At 29.5% G+C, this 23,734-nt stretch overlaps 2 protein-coding genes across 2 annotated transcripts; one reads left to right on the top strand and one right to left on the bottom strand.

The window, feature by feature from the left end:
* Positions 1-17,926: 17,926 nt before the first annotated feature.
* On the bottom strand, positions 17,927-19,069 carry LOC136091757 (butyryl-CoA dehydrogenase Swol_1933-like). Its single transcript, XM_065819466.1, has one exon. It carries the CDS (start codon positions 19,067-19,069, stop codon positions 17,927-17,929), a length of 1,143 nt encoding a protein of 380 aa, XP_065675538.1.
* A 2,440-nt stretch (positions 19,070-21,509) lies between these two features.
* On the top strand, positions 21,510-22,010 carry LOC136091756 (long-chain-fatty-acid--CoA ligase-like). Its single transcript, XM_065819465.1, has one exon. It carries the CDS (start codon positions 21,510-21,512, stop codon positions 22,008-22,010), a length of 501 nt encoding a protein of 166 aa, XP_065675537.1.
* The last annotated feature ends 1,724 nt before the right edge of the window (positions 22,011-23,734 follow it).

Raw genomic sequence — 23,734 nt, 5'->3', positions numbered from 1 at the left:
ATTTGTCTTTGTATATCATCTCTGGGAATCATAAACCTGTTCTTCTTGTATCAACAAACGAGCGTTTTTTAAGAAAAAAAATTTGTGGTACCAAATGCCTCTTTTTGTGTATTAAAAAGTCATCTTACAAATTAAAATCTTATTAACTCAAAATAACACTAAAAAAGTGAGAAAATCATGGGTAGATTAATTGGATATGCTAGAGTTAGCACTAATGAACAAGATCTAGATTTGCAGTTAGGCGCATTGAAAAAAGCCGGATGCCACAATAACTTAATTTTTACTGATAAGGCCTTTGGCGCTCGTGCAGAAAGATCGGGACTAACAGAATGCTTAAAAACTATTACAGATGGAGATACACTTTTAGTATGGAGGCTTGACAGATTGGGAAGATCCATGCATCACTTAGTTATTTTAATTGAAGATCTGCGAAAAAGAAAAATAGCTTTTAAACACCAGTTTAGGATAAACAACAATAGAAAAGGTTAGATATATTGGTTTTGCCGGAAAGCAAGTGTTGAGTGAGGATGTATTTTTTCAACAAAAGATCGATAACTCAACAAGAAAAAATGTATCACAAGTGTGTATTATTTAATAAACAATTTTTGCAAAGTTTATCTAGAATGGAAACAAAATAAGTTATTACCGAGTAACAAAAAACGTCAAAGAGATGGTAGTTTAGGCCTTTGTGAGCTAATGACAATAGTATTGTATTTTTGATTATCGCCTTGTCGGGATTTTAAAAATGATTACTTATATTACCTATCAAACAAATATAAAGGTTATATTGCTCTACCAAGTTATAGCCGAATAATCCAGCTGTGGCCTAGACTGATACTACCATTAGTAATAATATAACAATTATTAAAAGGAAATAGCTCTGGTATATATTTTATTGATTCTACCAAATTATCTATATTCCATAGAAAACGTAGCAGTGGCATTAGGGTTTTTAAGAGAATTGCTAAAGTAGGCATGAGTAGGTATGGATGGTTCATGGGAATTAAATTACATTTATCTATTAACAATAAAGGAGAAATTATGGCTATTAAAATTACTATGGGAAATGCCAGTGATTTATCTGCTGTTTCTGGTATAACAAAAGGTTTATATGGCAAGTTATTTGGCGATAAAGGTTATGTATCCAAGGACTTATTTAATGAGCTTTACTCTAAGGATCTGCGATTATTCACTGGTATTCGCAAAGATATGAAGAATCATCTATTGGAACTGGAAGATGAAAAGCTGTTTCGTAAACGCTCGCTAATTGAATCTGTGTTTAATGTACTAAAAAACCATATGAGCTTAGAACATTCAAGGCACAGGACGCCTGTTAAATTTCTTGTGCATGTCTTAGCTAGTCTTACTGGTTATGTTATTAAAAAATCTACCTTAAAACTTGATTATTTAAGCAATTCTTATCCCCTTTTATCCTAAACTGGCGTTTCTAGGGCATAATAACTCTGCTTAAAAAGTGCAAAATATCTTTGCCGACTACACTAATTTAGCAAGTTATAGCATATCAAATTAAGGTATAGACAAATTGATAGCAGAACAAACACAATCGAAGAAATCATTAAAACTATATTTTATTTTTCTAATGTTTTGCTTTACCTTATGCCAATAATGCTCAATTAAATTCAGATCGGGAAAAAAAGCCGGTATAAACAAAATAGTTGCCCCAACAGACACAATTATTGTTTTGACAGATTCTTTTTTATGAAAAGCTATGTTATCCATTACTACGACATCTTCTCTAGATAACTGAGGTAATAAGACATTTAATAGATAAGTTTCGAAAACCGAAGAGTTACAGTGCCCAGTAAAAACTAATGGCGCAAATAGTTCCTTGTTCCTTAAAGCGGCAATCTTACTTACCCTGATTTTATGTTTGAATTCCTTTTTACCGTAACATCTTGTACCATCTAAGCTGTAACCATGAGTAAAAGTGATGTTTTCCTCTGCACCGCTTTCAACAAGATAAACGCTCTACCGGCGTTCGTTTTATTTGTTCCATAAACTCTTTTACTTTTAATTCATTTCTTTTGGTATAAAAAAAGGCTTTTTTTATATGTAAAACCTAGCCTCTTAATCCACCTACTTAATGTCTATGCAGATACCTTTTCCTGCCATAACCCAGATAATTCGTTTTATCAGGGATAAAACGTTTTATCAGGGTTTTCCAAGAAAAACTGTTCTAATTGTTTTGAATCTTTTATTTTATGACTATGGCCATTTTTTTGATAACCTGATTTTGCTTCTATTTTACCCGTTTCTTCCTTGATACTTACCCAGTTGTATATTGTTTGTCTATTGACTCTGAATGTTTTACTCGCTTTGCTAATAGACATTCCTAAATCCAGTCGGGCAAATAACTTTTCTCTTAAATCTACACTGTATGGTTTTGGCATTTTTCTTCTGTTTAACAGGATCTATATCTACTTGTCTAAACCTTAATCTGATATGCTATATATTATAGCTTGTTATAAGTTTAACTATTTGTAAAACTATACGGAAGGCGAACTTTTACAAATCCATATAAATATTACATATAATGAACTTCACTTTAATAAATTGCATTTGCTGAAAAATATATTATAGCTTTTACAATCAATGATTCAAAACAATTAAATATTTTAAAAAGTATTGTGTTGTATTACCAACTCAAAACTAAATAAATGATCAGCACTTGGATATCAAAATATTATTAATCAGGTTAATAAACTTGTAACATTATTTTTTATGTAGTTGGTAATTAAATTTATAAATTATCTTTTTGTTTATTTTAGTAATTTGGTATTGAGGAACTTAAATATGAAAAATAAAGCTATCTTAGAATTTGAAAACAATGAATTAACTGATTTTCATTCTTGGTATACCCCAGATGTAATTACTTATTTAACATATCTAAATAAACAAACTGAATTAATAAGATATACATTTTTTGATGGAGATTTTCAAGCGCAGTTTCAAAGCATCAATATGCTTAAAAACGGCTTAAAACAAGGATTTAATTTTATCTGCAAAGAACCAGGGATAGGACAAAACCATTTCATATTTGGAATATTAATTGAAAATAAACTTATTTTTATTAATCCTGTGGGTGAAACTGCTCATAAAGATTTTTATGAAATAGCAGCATTAATAAAAAGAGAATATAATTTAGATATTTACTTAAGTAATACCATTATTCAAAAAGATACAAATCTAGGTAATAAAGGAGTATTTTCTTGTGGTCCTATATGTGTTGAGTTAATGAGATACATATCTTTACTATCTGAAAAAGAGATTTTATCTTTTTTAAAAACATCTACAAGTATTACAACACAAACCAAGTATGAGTTAGAATATAAAGAAATTAATATAAAGGCTTTATTACCTGAATCATTAAATTCATTAGAAACTACCGATATAATTAATTATCAGCATCTACTAGAAGGGATTAGAAAACAACACTTAAAGATTCTGGCTGAAGATCCTTTAAATACAAATTTAAGATTAGAAGAGCAAAATGAATTCTTAGAAAATAATTGTATTAATCATCCAATTCAAGTGGAAATTAGAAAATTTACTCAAGAGAGTAACTTATTGGAAGCAGTAGAAAGAATTAAAGAACATTTACAACAAAAACAAATTATGTCTAAAACAGTTTTAAAACAAGAAAAAACAGAAGAGATAGCTTCTAGTTCTAAACTAAATAATGACTTTAGTGATAAAGAAAAAAGACCTATAAATACTAAATCTAAATATGATGAAAATATGATCTTGATGGTTTGGGATAGCTATATTAAGCTAGAAGGAATCCAATACTTTACTGATGGTTTAAATCCTTTGCTAACACTTTTTAAAAACGGTATGGCACCTGTAAAATCAGCTGGCTTATTGATAAAAACAGAAAGTAATAAATTATATATAAATAGGTTTAAAAAAAGTATAAGTATTTGTGGATCAGTAGATCATAAAGAAAACACAGCAGAAGATGCGGTAACTACTAATTTAACAATCGCTATAGAACAAATTAACTTATGGAATAAACAGCAGCGAGAAATAGGTGCCAAGATAAAAGACCATACGATTATATTTCCTTATCATATTACAAATGGACATTGGGCTTTAGGTATTTTAGAGCTTAACCTAAATGACGAAAGCAATTTAACATATGCCGAAGTAAAAGTGTTTAACCCTTTACCAAGTTGTGGTGGACAAAAAATATCTAGCACAGCTCATACAAACATTCAAAATTTGCTTAGAACATCTTTTGGCAACGCTGAGATTAATTTAACTACTGAAAATACTGGGCATAATAAGCAACAAAATGATGGTGAATCTTGCGGAGTAATTAGTGCAGAAAATGGTAAGGATTTTCTAAGTTCTCAGTTAACTGAAAATAGACTAGATCAAATATATCCGAGAGGAGCTGAAGATTTAAGACATAAGCACATAAACGAAGTAAGTAAAGAAGAATTTTATCAAGCGCAAAATAACGAGCCACCTCAAAATCCAGAATTTTTTAAACCTACAGATTATGAAGAGTTAAAAAGCAATTTTGCTAAAAGTATAGAATCTTTAGAACAAGATGATAAAGTAAGGATATTAAGTATTATGAGAGAAATTAATATAAATGAAAAAATCAATGTAGCTATAGAAATTAAAGACTTTATTAAAGATCATAAAGATAATTTCCAATTAATTTTAAGTTTGTTTAAAACCGATAGTGAAGACTGGATATTTGAAGGAGAACATATTAATACCCTTGTCAATATTATTAATGAAAGCAATGTAAAGTCTACTACAGATCTCAAGATTGATCAAGTTACTCAAGGGATGAAAAATCTTGGGATTGATTATGTTCAACAAAATCCCGTAACCAAAGATATTAAAAGTTATAATAAAAAAGCACCTATAAACTATGTTCAAATAGGAAAAGATATTCCCACAAAGTCATATACTGCAAATAAAACAGCAGAAGCTGGACATCCTGATGCTAATAGAAAGCTATCCGAAGTAATAGATAAAGTTTTATTAAATAAAGATATTACCACATTGGAAGGATTTCATACTAAAGTCTACGAACTGTTATGGAAAAACCCAGAATTTCAAAAACCAAAATTCAAATATAGTTTTAAGTATAAAATCTCTTATAAATTGCGTTCAGTTGAAATTGGGGAAAGTGATAATTTACTATTTCTGTTAATAGCTAATGGTGATTCAAGTAAGATATTGACTATTTTAGATAAGTATAAATTTGATGTAGAAACCGTAGAAGACAGTAATGAGAATAGCATTTTACACATAGCAGCTTTATACGGAAACCATTCAGTTATTGAAAAAATTTTTGACTTATATTTAGGTAGAGAAAATTTTCGCGATCAATTTGGAAACATAATAAATTATCGTAATAATGATGGTACTAATCCCTTAGGAATGGCATTTTTAAGTAACCTACCTCATGAAAAACTTATCAAAGTTACTGAATTATTTGTTCTTGAATCTCTTTTTGAAGTCAATTCTTATCTAAATAACAAGAAAGGAATGGATGTTTTTGCTGATGATTTTTTAAAACAAATAGGAGGATTTAATACCCTACATATGGCTTTAACTGAGAAATACCCTAAGATATTAGAGATTTTATATACACGTCATAAAAAAGGTAATGAAAGTGATACAGATCCATATTATGTTAACTTTAAATACCCTTCCTTAAACCCAGCTCACCATATGAATAGCCCCGAAAAGGTTTTAGAATCAAAAACTATTTTTTCTAAAGAAAATGAAAAGATACAATGTAAAAGATTACTTAAAAAATATCAAATAGAACAACTTCAGAAAGAAGAGGAAGACGATAGTGGCGATTCAGAAGATGAAAACTCAAGTGCTTATATCTGGAAGCATGTGTTAACAGATATGATGGAAAGCCAAGCTATTACTAAAAAGGAAGACACATATTTTGTACCCCTTTTTCATGGAGTACCATTAATGTCTGGCTTGTATACACATAGTAATAGAAAATATGTTGGAAAGAAATTAATGTTACTAAACCCTGGTCTTACAAAAAAAACTAAGAGCATAATAAAAAAGCAATTAGGTGATAATGAAGGCTCGTCTGATGAGCTAAAAGCAGTACATTCTAGGACTTCAACTGCAAGTGCCGGTATGGAAAACCTAGCCAAGATAGCTAAAGCTAAAAATGGTATGTTAAATAGATTAAGTGTAATAGATGATACACTTAAAAGTGGTTTACAAACGGCTTTTCAACAAAACAACGAAGATTTTAAAGCTCAAGTTGCTAGTTTTGTTAATAAATTTTCAAGTGATGAGGCTCATACAGATGTATGGCAAAACTTAACAACAATAAATCAAGAATTAAATAATGATTTGATAGTAAAATATAGATTTCCTTTCATTTCAACTAGTAAAACACCAGATCATGGTATAAAATATGGGTTTGGTACAAATCTAGAATTACCGAGAGGGGAAGGAAAATTAGAACCATGTTATGAGCATGGTAAACCTCGGCACAGACTTGCAGGGTTTTTATATCTTATAAAAGAAAATGAAAATGAATTTACGGAAAAACTTAAATCTGGTAAAATTTTTGATATAGGTTCTTTAGAAAGAATAAATCCACTATTTCAAAAACAAATTGAAATTGCCTATTTAGGAGGGATAAGTAAAGAAAATATATTAGCAATTATTCCACTAATTTATCCAAATTTTTCTAAAGGTTTTGATCGCAATTACCATGTTAATGTACTTAGCTTTTCAGACGAGAGAGCTTATAACAAATCAAAAATAGATTTTCTTATGCCAGAGCTAACAGAAGATGGAAGATTAATTTTAACTCAACAAACAAAAACTCATAAAGGTCAACCAAATAAATTGTGTGCTTATCTTGCTAATATCTTTGTTCACATTGCTGACAAAATAGCTTTAAAATTCACAGATGGCATATTAGTTTCTAAGTTACCAAAGGAACAAAATTTTATAGAATACATCATAAATAAAACATATAGAATTTCTAGCGCAGATATTACTTCTCCGAATCATAAAATGCTATCACAATCTACAAGTGAAAAGACTCCTCCCCCAAAATTAATAAAAGTAGTTAAAAAACTATTTCAGGATACTGAAATGGATAGTCTAACTGGACAAATAAATACTCTTAGTCTACAAAATAAAACAATCCAAAAATCTAATATAAGCAGCATTAAAATTATTGATGATAGTCCTATCAGATTACGTGAGGCAGCACATAATGGAGATGAAAAAGAAGTTACTGCGTTACTTACTACAATAACTCAAGAAGCTATTATAGCACCGGATGAGAATGGTCAAACAGCTCTACATCATGCTGCTTATAGTGGTCATAAAAAAATAATAGAACTGTTACTCACTAAAATGCCTAAAGAAATTATTAATGCTACTGATAGTAATGGATATACTGCGTTATATTGGGCAGAACAACAAGGCTTTAAAGAGATTGTAGTTTTGATACAAATCAAAACACAGGAGATGCCATTACAACGAACAGCACTAGAAACAGAAATATTAGTGGAAGCAGTTGACACTAATAGTACTAATACACATCAATTAGAGCATTTAGGAAATATTTCAGAACATCAACAGAGTGATTTTTTATAAAAAATTCTAAAAAAAATAGTATATAAAGTTAATGGTGCTATCTCTTAATAAGGTATAACAAAAGTGAAAAAAAAATTTGATCTTTACTATGATGACTCTTCTTGGGAAGAAGATGAAGAAAGAAAATTTAATAATTACAGTAATAGAAAATTAAAATCTGGTAAACAACAAACTCATGAAAACTTGAAAAAGAATCTTGGTTATAAGTATAAAAGTGACGATGTTAATTTCAAAAAAAGTATTGATTTATCTTTTTTAGCTCATGAACTTTCTATTTATCTTATAAAATCACCAATAATAAGTAAAAAGTATTTCGCTCTTAAAAAGGAATTTTTAAGTGATAACAAAGTTCCAACAGATGAACAAATGAAAGAAGTAGTAAAAAAAGCTGTGCAATCTATTCTTACTATGGAAGTAGCCGAAAATAAAATGAGTACGTTAATTATATATTTAAAGATCCTAAGAAACTATTAAAATCTCTTAAGTCTGATGATTTAAGTTACCTATATCCATATAAAAATCCTCTTGGTCTTCCTATAAAAAAACAAAAACTAAAAGAAAATAAGTTATTTACAGAAATAACAAAATATTTATAACGATAAGAACTTGAAAATTACGCATCAAATTTCTCATAAAGTTCCTAAAAAAAAAAAAAAAGTCTACTTGATAATACCCAGATATCATTTTTTAGAAAAATATCGTTGTCTAATGTAGAACTAATGGAAACTCAATTGTTATATACAAATTCTGGTTCCAGAACTGATTATGTAGAGATAGAAACACGAGGTAAATCCGGAGCTTATAAGAATATAGCTATAACTATTGAAAACAAAAAACAAAAATTAAATGTTACAGATAAACAAATAGCTCAATGGATACATAAACATTTAAAGGGGAAGCTGAAATTTATGCTTCTTTAGACATTAGGGCAAAAAGAAGAATTAGGTGAGTTTATTACCGCATTAACATATCTGAAATAGTTGAGATTAATTCTTACATTTAGTAAAAGAAATTATTAATTAAATAAAGATTAAACATGAACTCAAGTCAAAAAAGAATCAAACCAAATAAAGGTTTGCTTGACTTAGCAAAAAGTCTTGGAAGTATATCATCTGCTAGTAAAGCTATGGGTTATAGCCAAGATAGTTACTATAGATTTAAAGAACTATACGAAACTGGAGGTGAAGAAGCATTATACGAGATTAGCCGTAAGAAACCGATAATAGCTAATAGAGTAGATCCTGTGGTAGAAAAAGCAGCTCTTGACATGGCTGTGGATTACCCAGCATATGGACAACTTAGAGTATCGAACGAATTAAAGAAAAATGGTATATTGGTATTACCTGGCGGAGTAAGGTTGATTTGGTTACGGAATGATCTAAATAACCTTAAGAAGCGCCTTGTTGCTTTGGAGACGAAGATGGCGCAGGACTGTATAGTACTTACTGAAGCTTAATTAAAGGTTTTAGAAAAACGTAAATCTGAAAAAGAACTTATATTAATACATTTTCAAAGGTAGCAGATGCTAAGCTTTATACCGAAAAAACTGCTATTACTTCTGCTGATATGCTGTGGTATGAAAAAGAAGGGATTCCGGTACTTCTTATTCTCACTGATAGAGGTAGCGATTACAAGGGAAATATCGAGCATCATGCTTTTGAACTGTTTTTGAGTATTGAAGGTATAGAGCATACTACTACTAAAGCTTCTCATCCTCAAACTAATGGTATTTGTGAGCGGTTCCATAAAACCATGAATAATGAGTTTTTTGAGACGACTATGCGAATAAAGATTTATACATCTCTTGATATATTACAGAATGAGTTGGATGACTGGCTTCTTCATTATAATTATGAAAGGCCTCATTCAGGGAAGTATTGCTATGGCAAAACTCCTATGCAGACTTTTGAAGACAGTAAAAAACTTGCGCTTGAAAAGAATAACGAGGTATTATATCTTGAATATGTAGCTGAACAAAATAATCAAAATTTAAACGACAGCTTTGTTCAGTGAAAAAATAGTGTTTGTACGATCAAATCTTAACTCGTACATAAAATTTTCATTATAAATTTAGCTAATAATTTTTGTTAAATACACCTGTTCTGGAGTTAAATATTCCAAAGATTGGTTCATTCTTTTTTGATTATAAAAAGTTATGTAATCTGATACAGCATTTTTGCCTCCTTAACAGTATTTAAAATGATCAAATATATTTTGTCTTGTTTTAATGAACGCCAAAATTATTCAATAAATACATTATACAAAGCTCTTCCCTTACCGTCCATGCTGATCTTGATTTCACGTTTAGTCAGAGCACCTATAAAATTATTTGATGTAAATTGAGAGCCTTGATCTGTATTAAAAATCTCAGGTTGACCGTGTTGTTCTATAGCTTCTTCTAGTGCTTCAATACAAAAATAACTATCTAACTCACCTTACGCAAAAATAGCGAAACAAGGTAAATGAAGTAATATTGTGGAGGATAAAAAGAAAAACTCAAGGAGTATGGCTAAGAAGATATTGGATATATATTTGGACTAATTAATTTGTCAAAATAAGTATGTAACGGCCAGCTGTTTATCCGATTTATTATCTGGTGAAATAAGCCATGACAAGATCACAAAATATCTTAACTCTGAGGAATTAGGATCACAACTATTATGGGTATATGTCAAGCCGGAAATTAGAAAGTATCAGACTGATAAAGGTGGAGTTTTGATATTAGATGATTCTATAGAGGAAAAGCCCAACACCGATGAAAATGAGATAGTTGCATGACATTACTCCAATGCTAAAGGAAGATATGTAAAAGGGATAAACATTTTATCGTGCTTGGTTTCGTATGACGACATAGTACTACCGTTTGGCTATAGAATCATTAGTGTTGATGTAAATCTTGACTCTTTCAAAACTAAACGTATATTGGAGTTATTAGTTACTTTACAAAAAAATTTGAATTTGACAGTTATCTTAGTTACTCTTGACCGTTTTAACAGCAGTGATTATGGTAGAAGCATTTACATGCAAGATGGCAGACTGATAAGTTAGTTGTAAATAAAAAATACGGAGTACCAGTTTACAAGAGTTAATTTATTTAAAAGCAAGAAATAACTACTTATTTTTAGAATATAAATTATGTTTTATCTAAAATTGTGTTTTGCAGCAATTAAAAATGCATTTTTACACGTTATTAGAATACCTCGTCATAGTATTACTTCAATAGTGGTGTTTGCATTTGGTTGCTTAACGATGATTCTTTTTGGTGGTTTTGTTGAATCAGTGTATGATGGAATGCGTGAAAACATGATTCATTCCCAGTTAGGCCATATTCAAATTGCTGCAAAAGGATTTAAAAAAAGTGGAACAATTGAACCAAAAAAAATATCTTATACCTCCAGAATTAGTAGAAACTATTCGAAAAGTTGTACAAGACAATCCACATGTCATCACTATAACTAGTCGTTACCATTTTATTGGTATAATAAGCAACGGTAGGCAGTCTACAAGCTTTTTAGGCACTGGTGTTAATCCAAGCTCTGAACGTGAACTTAGTACTTCAATTTATATTAAAGAGGGGCAAGATCTCTCTCCACGACAACCGGATGGGGTTCTATTAGGCGAAGGTTTAGCGCAAGGTATTCATGCAAATGTCGATGATAGATTAACAATTTTAACTACTACAGTAGACGGAGGGATGAATGCAACTGATGTAACTGTTACAGGTATTATGACTACAGATATATCTGATTTAGATATGCGCTTAATACGTATGAAATTACCGTATGTTCAACAAAGAGTGGATACTAATAAAGTTACAAAACTGGTTATATTGCTTGACAACACTAATAATGCAGAAAAAGTTTCAATCCAGCTGGCAAATACTATTAAAGAAAAAAAATTGCCTCTAGAAATACGAATTTGGAGTGAGATGGCAGATAATTATCAAGGAGTTGTTAACTTTTTTAATGGAGTTTTTGGGTTCATCAAAATTACTATTGTAGCTATTATATTAATTTCGATATCAAGCACTATGTTAATTAGTATAATGGAACGTACACGAGAAATTGGAACGATACGCTCTATGGGTGCAACTCGCCTTGATATTATATCTAACTTTATTCTTGAAGGTACTTGCATAGGTACAATAGCTCTTTTCTGGGAGCAGTAATTGGCATATTACTTGCTAAACAAATTACTGCCGCTGGTATCTTAATGCCAAGACCCCCGGAAAGTACCGTTGATTGCCCTTTAAGGATTTTTATTGAAAATAAAATCTTGATAGAAGCATTCTTTATTGGATTAATAACTGTGGTAACTTCTAGTATTTATCCTTCAGTAAAAGCTGCAAGAATGAATATAGTTGACGCTATTAGATTTGCATAATAGGAAATTATGATAAGATTCAGTGTATTTTTATTAATATTCCTTTCATCTATTGCTTTAGCGTTACCAAATACTGATGATATTGTTCTTAAAGTCGATGATTATCGTGGGTATCATGGAAAATCTTTTAAATTCGATGTTAAAAGCATTAGCTATGAACAAGAACAAAAGGTTAGGGAAAATAAAGTAGAAGTATTATTTAAAAGATCCGATAAAGTATTAGTGGGATTTCTTGAACCAAAGCGTGAAGCTGGTCGTCGAATATTAATTGATGAAAAAAATATGTGGCTTTCTATTCCTACAACTCGAAATATTATTCGGATTTCACCTGCTCAACGTCTAATTGGTGAAGCAAGCAATGGTGATGTTTTTAATACTGATTATAATTATTATTATCCCAGCTTAAAAGGTGAAGAAATCATTGATGGAAAACCTGTATTACATTTGACTCTAAAAGAAAAAGATAAACGAGCAACTTATAAACGTGTTGAATTATGGGCTGATAAAGAGACATTCAAACCAGTAAAAGCTGAGCATTATGGAAATTCTGGAAAGCTTATAAAAATTGCTTATTATAAAAGTTTTATTAAAGTAAATAGTCAAGAATTTTTAAATGAAGATTTAATGGTGAACCCATTAATCCAAAGTAATTATACTAAAGTATTATTTGATAATTATCGTTTAGAAGATTTTCCTGATTTTGTTTTTTGAAGTTGCCATTTTTGAAATTTTTGATTAGTAGAATAATGTAATGATAAATAATTTTTTCTTAAAGGAACATTACTTAATGTAGAACCTACATTAAGTAAAAAGACCCGATATGGATTCCCAGAAACTGACGTAAAAGGATAACTATTCTGATTCCATGCTAATAGTTGATTAGATGCTCTGATTCCATCAGTTATTATATTCCACTCATTAGTAGAGTAACCATGTGTAGTATAATAGTATACTAATTGTAGCAACTGTGAATCAGCAAAGGTATAATCTACATCCAATAATAGACGATAGAATTGACCTTTTTGCGACATATTATTGGTAAAAGCATAACGAGCAGGAAGAATAAGTTTCTGACCTATAAAAATAGGTGGAGATTATAAAATACCAATACCACGATCACGTAGATCTGTCGTTAATAAGGCTGTACGTAAAATGATATTATCTGTAATTAATGTATTAGATCCTATTCCAATACTAGAATCCATACCATAACGGCGATGTACTAATCCAATAAATTCAGTATCATTTAATTTTAAACTTACCTTGGATGCTGCTTGCCAACCCGATATTCGTGGTTTTTCATTAGATCGATCTGACAATACAAATGTTGCAGAACAGATTTCATTTGAATAGTTAGATAGTAATAAATTAGTACCTTCTTGTAACTGTGATTCATTGTCAGGATCAAATGAAGTCATTGGATATTTCTGAAATATATCAAAAGGATCACGTCCAAACCCTGAACCCCAATTTACTGGTACTTTTCCAAATTCGATAATATATTGATTGGTATGAAAACGCAAATTTCCTTCCAATAATCTCCCTTTATGGCGAAGAGGAACAAAATTATTTACATTCCATATATAAAAATCTAAATTTTTATTCAGAGGATGATTAATAGACCATTCGATTTGATTAAAATTTCTAGGTTGTACAATATTTTTATTATTTGAGTTGATATGATTATTTTTGTTAAAGTCGTAATGACTTAAGTAAGAGCGAACCGTGGCTTTATAGGTTGTATCTATAAATAAATTAGAAGTAATAGCTGAAGTACTTATCATGAAATAAAAAAATATAATAAATACCAGTAAGGTTTTAAATATTAAGATAACAATTATTTTCATACTTTTTGATTATTTAAGGCAATCATTAAAACTGTAATTTTTATCTATCCGCGTATCTAATTTTGAAGTACAATAGAGACTTAGGGAAATATCTCAATGCCTTAATGTGCTATAATTTATATTTTACGAGGTTTATTATTATTCAGATTTTGGTAAAATACAATATCTCTTCATCTGTTATATGTTTCAACCTTGTTTTCTGTCATTGACATCTAAACACGGTATCTTTTTAGTACAATTTTCTGGTTTCTTTTATCTTAGCAGTGACATTTGAGATAATATCACTATATCAACTTATGATATTTTTGTAAGAACTTGGTAGACGTAGGAGTTAATTAAAGTTTTAATTAAAAAAAGACTATACTCTCTTTTTACCCTAACAATATTTATGAGTAACTCACCTTACGCAAACACATTATTTTTACGCAAATTTATCAGTTCATTCATAGAGGCTATATTAGCAGCAACTAACAACTTATATTTAATGGCAAAATGATTAGTTGCAGTTTGTAACCTTCATAATCTCTAAGTTGCAAAATGCTACTATAGAAGCAAATATATGCTTTGCTCGAGATCTTACCCTCTTTGTTAGAGATTTGGCTTGCATTTTCCTTTATAGATTTATGATATTCTTCAATTCTCCATCGTCTTTGATAGATTTGATATAAATAAGCCGCATCATGTTCTACATCATTAGATGCAAAGTATAGAATACCAATCGATCCATCTTCGTTTGTGAAAACTTTTTTGACGAGGACAACCTCAAAAGGTACACCCTTTAGCCATACTTTTTAATTCCCCATCCCGCATATCTAATGATGATACTTGCTTAAACTTACCTGGTTTTTTATCTTTACCAGATAATGCAACAGTTCTGTTTGATTTTATACCAACGATAAATTTCTTACCAAGTTTGTTTATGAATTCCACATTCTCTTGAGAACCAAACCAATTATCGGCTAAAACATGGTCAAACAGCACTTGGTTCTCTATGGATTTCTGTATCAAATTCCGAAAATGTTGGTTTTTGCAAATGCTAGACTTACGCTTTACTTTTCGTGTCTCAATATCAGAAAAACTTGCATCCTTACTGATGATTCTATAGCCAAACGGTAGTACTATGTCGTCATACAAAACCAAGCACGATAAAATGTTTATCCCTTTTACATGTCTTCCTTTAGCATTAGAGTGATGACATGCAACTATCTCATTTTCATCGGTGTTGGGCCTTTCCTCTATAGAATCATCTAATATCAAAACTCCACCTTTATCAGTCTGATGCTTTCTAATTTCCGACTTGACATATACCCATAAATCTTTTGATCCTAATTCCTCAGAGTTAAGATATTTTGTGATCTTGTCATGGCTTATGTCACCAGATAGTAAATCGGATAAACCGGTAGCAGTTCCATACTTACTTTGACAGATTAAATAGTCCGAATAGATATCCAATATCTTTTTAGCCATACTTCTTGAGTTTTTCTTTTTATCCTCCCCAATATTACTACATTTATCCTTGTTTCGCTAATTTTGCGTAAGGTGAGTGAGTAATAGTAAGACTGTACCTATAATTGTAAATTAACCTTTTTTCTCTGTAACTCCTTTTTTTATTTTCCCTATTTATCTGAATGGTCACAATATTAAAATAGCAGGAAAAAATCTTATTACTGGTTTTGGATGGTCTCTTAATCAACCGCTCTTTTGGTTCTGATATATAATTCATGCATACAACGATATGAACTACCTTCCATTTTTCGCGTTGATCAAAATTTGATGGAACAGCATTATTTAATACCAAATCAAGTAATATTTCATTACTGGTCAATTTAAGTGCTAAAACCTCTTCGATTGAGTACCGATTAAATATAGTTTTTGAAAAATATTTTTGAAGCAATTAAATTAATAGTTTCGATTACTTGATAATAATCTTTATCAATATAAAGTCGATCTTTTTTAATAAGCCACTGCAAATGAGCCATAACACTTAATATAAAACGTGGTCTAGCCAAAGCTAAAAAACGGTTAACTCCTACAATTCCTCCTGCACTAAGCTGATCATTTTTTGTAACAATAACTGATCCTTCTACATTTCCTAATTGAACATAATTATCTAAAAAATTTTATCCAAATGGAGACTTATTTAAAGTTTGATATTTATCAGGAGAAATAAAAAAAGCAAGAGGTGCCATGATGGATTTTTTCTTAACATTTACTATACAAAATTTAGCTTTATGAGCTTCAATTGCCCAAATTTTATTTATTTTCAGACTAATTAAGCCATGTTTTTCTTGTATAGATTCTGATAACCAAGAAGTTAGATTAGAACCACCTTTATCTGTCATTATGAAAACACCTTGTCCCCACCGAAGTACTTCCTTTTGTTGCTGTTCATTACCACAAAATTGGATCATAGTTGCACCTAATTGAGCAGTTAACTGGTGAAAATTCATTCCAAACCCTTTATATCGAATTTTACTTATTAGAGATTCAATGAACACATCATTGTTAACTAATGGTAGAGTTTGTTCAATTTTGGATTCAGACAAATCTGAAAACGATATTAATGGATCTTCAATAATTATCTTTGAATCTATTAATCTAATTAATGCTTAATAAACAATGTAAATGAATTTTTCAGGAATAGAAACATATCGTTCTAGATGCCTTAAAATTAATGTACTAAATAATTTATCTAAAGATTGTTTTGTACTCATATTTAAAACATTTTCTCTAACTAATTAAAATACCTCATTTCCAAATTATTACTAGAAATTAACTATTTATTTGCAAACCGATGATATATCTAATAGATGAATGGAATAATCGCTTTAGTCTTTTTTATGTAAGTTAAATAGTCTTTAACAAAATGATGAATAAGAAGTTTTTCTTCTTTTTTAAATCTGATAAATATAACACATGAATATATTAGCAGTCCAATAGATAACATAAATAAATTTTGAAAAATTAGTGATAATCCACTCACAGTTAGTAATAATCCAAAATAAATGGGGTGTCATAAATTTATATAGTACCTCTTGGTGTAATTTTTGATTTTCTTGTATTTGAATTTTAATGCTATGTGCTTCCGATAATGTGTAAGTAGCTAGAAGACGTGCTAAGAGTCCTACAAATGATATAACGCTTCCTAATGCTAAACAAACGTAACTTGAAGGCCAATCAAATAACTTAGGACAAAAACTAAAAATAAAATTAAGTGGCATGATTAGAAAGAATAAAAAGGTTAGAATGAATACTAAAATAATGTTAATTGGTGTATTGTCATAAGTTTCTTTAGAGATGTAAGCTTTATTTTCAATTTTACAAAAAATATCTTGTCCAATAGATAAAATACTAATTACAATGAAAATTACAATCAAAATAATATCATGAGTGTCCATATTGTTCTATCATATTTCTCCTTCCAAAATTATGCTTGACTTTCCAACGATAAAATTATTTCTTGTCTATTAATATCAGACTAGTTTTTAGCATAATCTTTTCTTTTATTTATAAATTATTACCCTATCGAACAATTCCTGTGTATAAAAATCTTTCTTCTTTTAGTCTTGTAGAAGAGATAGTAAATCTGAATTGAAAATGTCATTAGTTCCAAAATTAGTTGTTTCACTTTTTATTGATGCTGCTTCAATATGAAGATAAGGTAAAATATTATTGATATAAAATTTAGCAGAAGCAACCTTTCCTTCATAGAAGCTTTTGTTTTCTTTATCTAAATTGAACCTTAGCTTTTCTTTACAAATTTTTGCAGCTTCAAGAAGAAATAATGATATTGTACACTTAGCTATCATTTTTAGAAATATTGTGGAATATCCTGAAATTAAATTAATTTTTCCATTCTTAACCCATTCCCCCAAAACTAGTAAAGTTTCTTGATATATTTTTAAAGCTTTTTTTAATGCTTTTGTCTCAATTGTTAGCTCGGAACAAGAAGAAATTTGCTCTAAAATCAAATTGAATTCTTGTAAATATATTTTAAATAAGCGAGAGTCTCTGCCCATACTTAATTTATCACGTACTAAATCTTGTGATTGAATCTAGTTTGTTCCTTCCCAAATTGAAAGTACTTTAACATCACGAGCATATTGTTCGACAGGAAAATCTCTAATATATCCATTTCCACCAAATACTTGTATTGCTAATTCACAAATTTTCCAAGCCTCATCAGAAGTATAAGCTTTAACAATGGTTGTCATCAAACTTACTAAAGATTCATAATAAAGCTTTTTTTCTTGACATGTTTCTGTATTAAAACGTGCATAATGGACTTGTAATGATTCATAATATGCTAGTCGTGCAATTAAGGTTCGACATCCTTCTACATTACATTTCATTTCTAAAAGGATTCTCTGAATATCATAATGTGTAAGAATAGAAACGCGTGGGGCTTTTGGGTTAAACGGTTCTGCATATCTTTTTCCTTGTATTTTACCATGCGCATATTGGATATTATTAAGATAAGCACTAGAAGCCATCCCTAATGCAAATATTCCAGTAATAATTCTTGCCTGATTCATAAGAGTCATCAACTGAATTAAACCAATATTTTCTTTTTCTCCTAATAAATATGCACGGCATTTACCAGTATGCCCAAACAATAAATGTGTATTTGCACAACCATTAAATCCCATTTTATCAGCTAAACCCATACAGGTAACATTATTAAATTCATTGGCAATACCATCACTTTGAACCCAAAATTTAGGAACAACAAAACAGCTTAGACCAAACATATCTTGTGACTGCATTGTTTTTGCCATCACAAAGTAAATTATATTATTTGTTAATTGATGCATACCAGCTGAAATAAATACTTTTTCTCCCTTTAGGACATAAGTTCCATCTGTTTGTTTTATAGCAACAGTCTCGGTTGCACTAATATCACTACCTGCTTGGGGTTCTGTTAAACAAAGACATTCCAAACTCAAAAGCTTGTTAGTAAAAAGTTTTTTCTGTTGATGTGTTCCAAAATGTTCAATTAGTTGAGCTGAAGGCTTTGCAAAACCATTATAAGTTATAAAAGATGGATTTGTCCCCATAAACATTTCAGCCACCATTTGATTAACCACATAAGGTAATCTTAGACTTTCTGCATTAGTAGATGGAGCCCAATTTTTTTTATATTCCTCCCATATTTTAGAGTAAGCATTAGGTATTTTTACTGTTTCACTGTCCTGCATTTTGCAACCTTTTCTATCACTGCTTTGGTATGCTGGTCCAAGTTTTTATATGCAAAATCTTTTGCTTCATGAACACAACTAATAATAGCTGTTTTAGATAACCCTTCATAACTTTCTAAACTAAAAAGGTTTTTTTCAATGTCTAGCTGCTCCCACAATAGAAAATGAAGCTCCCGTAAATTTACTCTGTAAACATTTCTTTACATAAAATTCTCTGCCATTATAAAATCCATTCAAAATAAAAATTATCAAGATCAGAATATTCATTTTTTATATAATAAAAAAAATTTCTTACATTTTCACGATTTATTTTACGATAATTATTAACATGCAGCTCTAATACATCAAATTTATTTTGATTAGATAATAAAGTAAAATTTTTTACAACTAGTTTTTCTGATTTAGTAAATATTGTATTAACAGGCTTCTTCAAACTAACTTGCATCACCCCAATCCGCCCTGCGGCTCCTAAGCAAGAAATAATTAAATATCAATCATTTGTTTTTTATTGATATTTTTGCAATTCAAGTAACGGTTTTAGCCCATGTGTATGGTAATAAGATTGTTCGATACTTGGTAACCAACTATTAACATCTATTAAATCTTCTTTTAAGGTATTTAAACCCCGTATAAGTGCTTCGCTCCACGTTGATTGAATCTGAAATGAAAAAAATTCAGATATATTTTTATGACTTATCTCTGAAAGATATTTTACAAATTTTTTAATTAAAAAGATCGTAGAATCAATGGTATTTGGCAATCCCATAATTTTTACTGCTCGTACCCAAAAACACCTTTGATTTGATGAAATATCAATTTGTTTATTTAACCTACAAAGTCCGATACCGTCTTGTGAAACTAAGCCATCTTGTCCAGGGTCTATTCCAATACCAAGAGAATTTAAAGTATGTTGTAATTCTGATAAGGGCGTTTCAATAACACAAACAATTACACTTGTCTCTTTCGAAAAGTAAAAATCTAACAAACTAGCATAAAATCCTGTACAACCAAGCGATAATATTGAAATTTTAATTTGTAAGAATTTATGATGTATTTTTTTAAATAAAAGAATAACGTTTTTATCTCTTAAAAATAAAAGTTCTGTTGAACTAATAAAATATATTTTTTTAGTTTCATGCTTATATTTTTCAATGTAATTAAAAATACTATATAATCCATTTATTTTAGATGCTAAACTTTCAAATTGAAATACTTGAAGATCTTGTATTAAAAGCGATTTATACATAATAATCCTTAATGTGTAACTAAACTTACCAGCTTTTAGAGGGCAGAATCTTAGTGTAGTTGTTGAAAATATACACTATTGAAAATATTATTCAGGAATATATCTAGATTAAAAATAACAAAATATTGAAGAATATTCCCACACATTTAAGTATATTTACGATATTGGTAATATAATTATAATTTAATTTCAGGTATATTTTTGTTTCATTAATTAGAAGGCAAAGTATGCATACTCTTGCAGACATATATCATTTATTTTGTTAATTGTTAGCAAGGCTCAATTATACAAGTCTCTTTTTATTGAAAAGTTTAAATAGGAATTATATAACTGAAGCTACCAGCGAACTTCTCATATTATATAAATCTGCTGGAATTCGTTTTGGCGATTGGGTTATTGTAAAAACAGATCACTCTTATTAAACAATCCTAACAATGATCTGTTTATGGTCAATGGGTACAGTTGTAGTTCCTGTTAAGAAAGATATTCTGGAAAAGGAACTTGATGTTATTAGCAAAGATTGTAATGCACGCTTTATAATTGAACCCAATGATAAAGAAATAATAAATTCAAAATTTTATCAAAAAAAACAGAGGTATTTATTACGACAATACAACAACGAGTTTCAGGAAGCAATTTAGCTCTAATTATCTATACATCTAGAAGTGCAGGTACACCAAAAGGTGTACTCATGGTACACCAAAAGTACACCAAAAGTACACCAAAAGGTGTACTCATAACAATGTGATAACGGTGCTGAATAGCATTATAGATTATCTCAATATTATTGCACAAGATATAATAATATGCATATCTCCTATATCAATTGATTATGGATTATATAATATATTTTTTGCTTTTAAAACAGGATGTACAGTAGTACTTTATGATAAGCCAGTGCAGCCCTTAATCTTACTGCAAACGATAAATAAATTTAATGTGACTATTTTGCCTGTTTTACCTGCTATTGCTATCTCAATTGAGCGCACACTTCATCTTTTTAAACAAAAACTATATAGTTTGAAAAAAATCACTAATACTGGCGGACACCTACCTGAAGTATCTATAAATAGATTACGAAAAAAAATGCCTTTTGTTAAAATTTTTGCAATGTATAGTCTTACAGAATCAAAACGTGCCTTATATCTTCCTTAAGAGGATATAGATAGAAAAAGGGGAGTAGTTGGGATTCCAATGCCTGGCTTAGAAGCTAACATTTTTAAAGAACAATACCAACAAGATGGTTCAAAATATTATATTGAAACTGAAACTAATGAAATTGGAGTATTATATCTGCGTGGAGCTTCCGTTATGCAGAGATACTGCGATACAAAAGCAAAAGGAGGGACGGAAATAATTTCTGGAGAATACCGTGATGATAACTGGTTAAATACTGGAGACTTATTTCTGAGAGATGAAGAAGGTTATTTTTACTTTAAGGTAAGAAGTAAGGATTTAATAAAACAAGGTGGGTACTGTATTTATCCCAGAGATATTGAAGATCACGTTTTAAAACATCCTAATGTTTATTTATGTAGTGTATTAGGGCAATTTGATCAACAAGAAAATCAAATAGCGCATATCTTTATTAATTTACAAGAAGATAGTAAAGAAAGACGTGACGAATTGCGTAAATGGCTATCAGAAGAAATAGATAGTATATTTACTTCCAAGAAAAATAACATTTTCCTCTAATATACCTCTTACTGATAATGGAAAAATAGATAAAGCAAAATTAGCTACTATTTAGGGTATCAGGAAGAATTGGCCGTAAATACACGATAAGGGATTTATTCTTTGATTCAAAACTCCTATCGAGTACGTATTCTCCATATAAAATAACATTATCCCAACCGATACGGCTAACATGCGGTAACATGGCTAAACAGCTTTCATCCAGTTCATGGCCTATTTGAAACATATTTCAAAATTTTTATATAAATGATAAATATTAAAAGTATAATTAAAAAATCAGTAACTCTCTGTTGATGACCTTTTTTTGAAATTTGAGCAAATTTACTCATTTGTAATCTACTTAAGTTAAAAATTTCATTGATGGTACTCTTGTGGGCAAAATAGGTTCTCTGAACTGCATCGAATAAATTGAAAAAACTAATATCATCTGTTTTGGCAATATATGTTGGCTGTATAGAATTTATTATAGTTATTGCTTCTTGAGATGAAAGTATATTCTTATTTTTTGCGCTGAGGAATTTATTTTTAAAACGCTGCTTTCTGTTAAAGAAAGCAGCGTTTTAAAAATAAATTCGTCATCGTCACATGGCAAAATTACTTTTTTTCCAAGAGTTTTTGCAAAAGATCGAAATTTTCTCGTTCGTTCAGGTAAACAAATTAATAGTTCAAGTAAAGATATATAAGATATAAACTCAATTTTATACTCTCCTACTAATAAACGAATGAATTTAATAGTTTCTTCCCATCTATGAATTAGATAATCTTCAGGACAAGTTTTGAAACGATAAAAAATTTTTATCGATTTTAAAACTGTTCTAATATATTTTGTATGATCAAAAAATTTTTGATTTATATTTGTTACTTTAACAATTGCATTTAAACAATGCAAAAACCCTATATCGCTTATCATTAGCAGTTTTTCTGAAAAGATTTTTTCTAAAAGTAAAGCATGGTAATATTCAGAACAATGAATGCAGGGTTCCATCATCCTTGTAACAAGAACCGGAAGATAATTAAATAAATCACATTGACTAGTTTCTATACATGTTAAATTTGGTACCTGGCTGGAAGATAAATTCACATGAGACTGGGTAAGTACATAATAATCTAACTTATTTTTAGATAGATTAAATAATTGGTTAAATTTTGATACAAACGAATATAATGTAGAAAAAGTATTTGTGGAAATATTGCTTAAAACAGGTTCATATTGCTGCAAAAAAGAAAAACCTTTTTCTTTTAAAAAGTACTTTTCTTAATGTAAGGACTACTATTAACTGCTACGTGTATCGTATCATTATATTCTACAATTTTTAATATTTGGTTAGCATTAAGACAAAAACATTCTTTAAAAATTGTTTGTGGTGCTAAAATAACTTGAAAAAAAATGGCATCCAACAATGCTGTATCATTTATGTGAAAGGACTTATTATTTTGTTTTTAATACAATAAAAGCCAATCCAAACGATCTGAATATACAATACCATCCATTTCTTTAATAAAAAAAATAGTGTCTCTTCCAATAATATCTGAAAAAATTTTTAGTGTTTTTTCTTTTTTTTCCATTGAATTTTTAAAAGTTCTCTAACTAAAATCTCAAAATAAGAAACCTTTGATTGCAATTGGTAGAAAGAGATAGGAGAAATTTTTTCTTTAATCCTGTTAGATAAAAAAATTTCCATTTCAAAATTCAAATTTTTAAAAAAAATAAATTGATGTTCAGA

This window comes from Hydra vulgaris, chromosome 15 (assembly GCF_038396675.1).
Source record: "Hydra vulgaris chromosome 15, alternate assembly HydraT2T_AEP".
NCBI classification, from domain to species: domain Eukaryota; kingdom Metazoa; phylum Cnidaria; class Hydrozoa; order Anthoathecata; family Hydridae; genus Hydra; species Hydra vulgaris.
The sequence above is the reverse complement of the archived record's forward strand: the minus strand, read 5'-3'. Positions and strand labels throughout refer to the sequence as shown.

Coding starts and splice junctions, on each gene's coding strand:
- LOC136091757 (XM_065819466.1), bottom strand. CDS start 19,069: ATGCAGGACAGTGAAACAGTAAAAATACCTAATGCTTACTCTAAAATA.
- LOC136091756 (XM_065819465.1), top strand. CDS start 21,510: ATGCCTGGCTTAGAAGCTAACATTTTTAAAGAACAATACCAACAAGAT.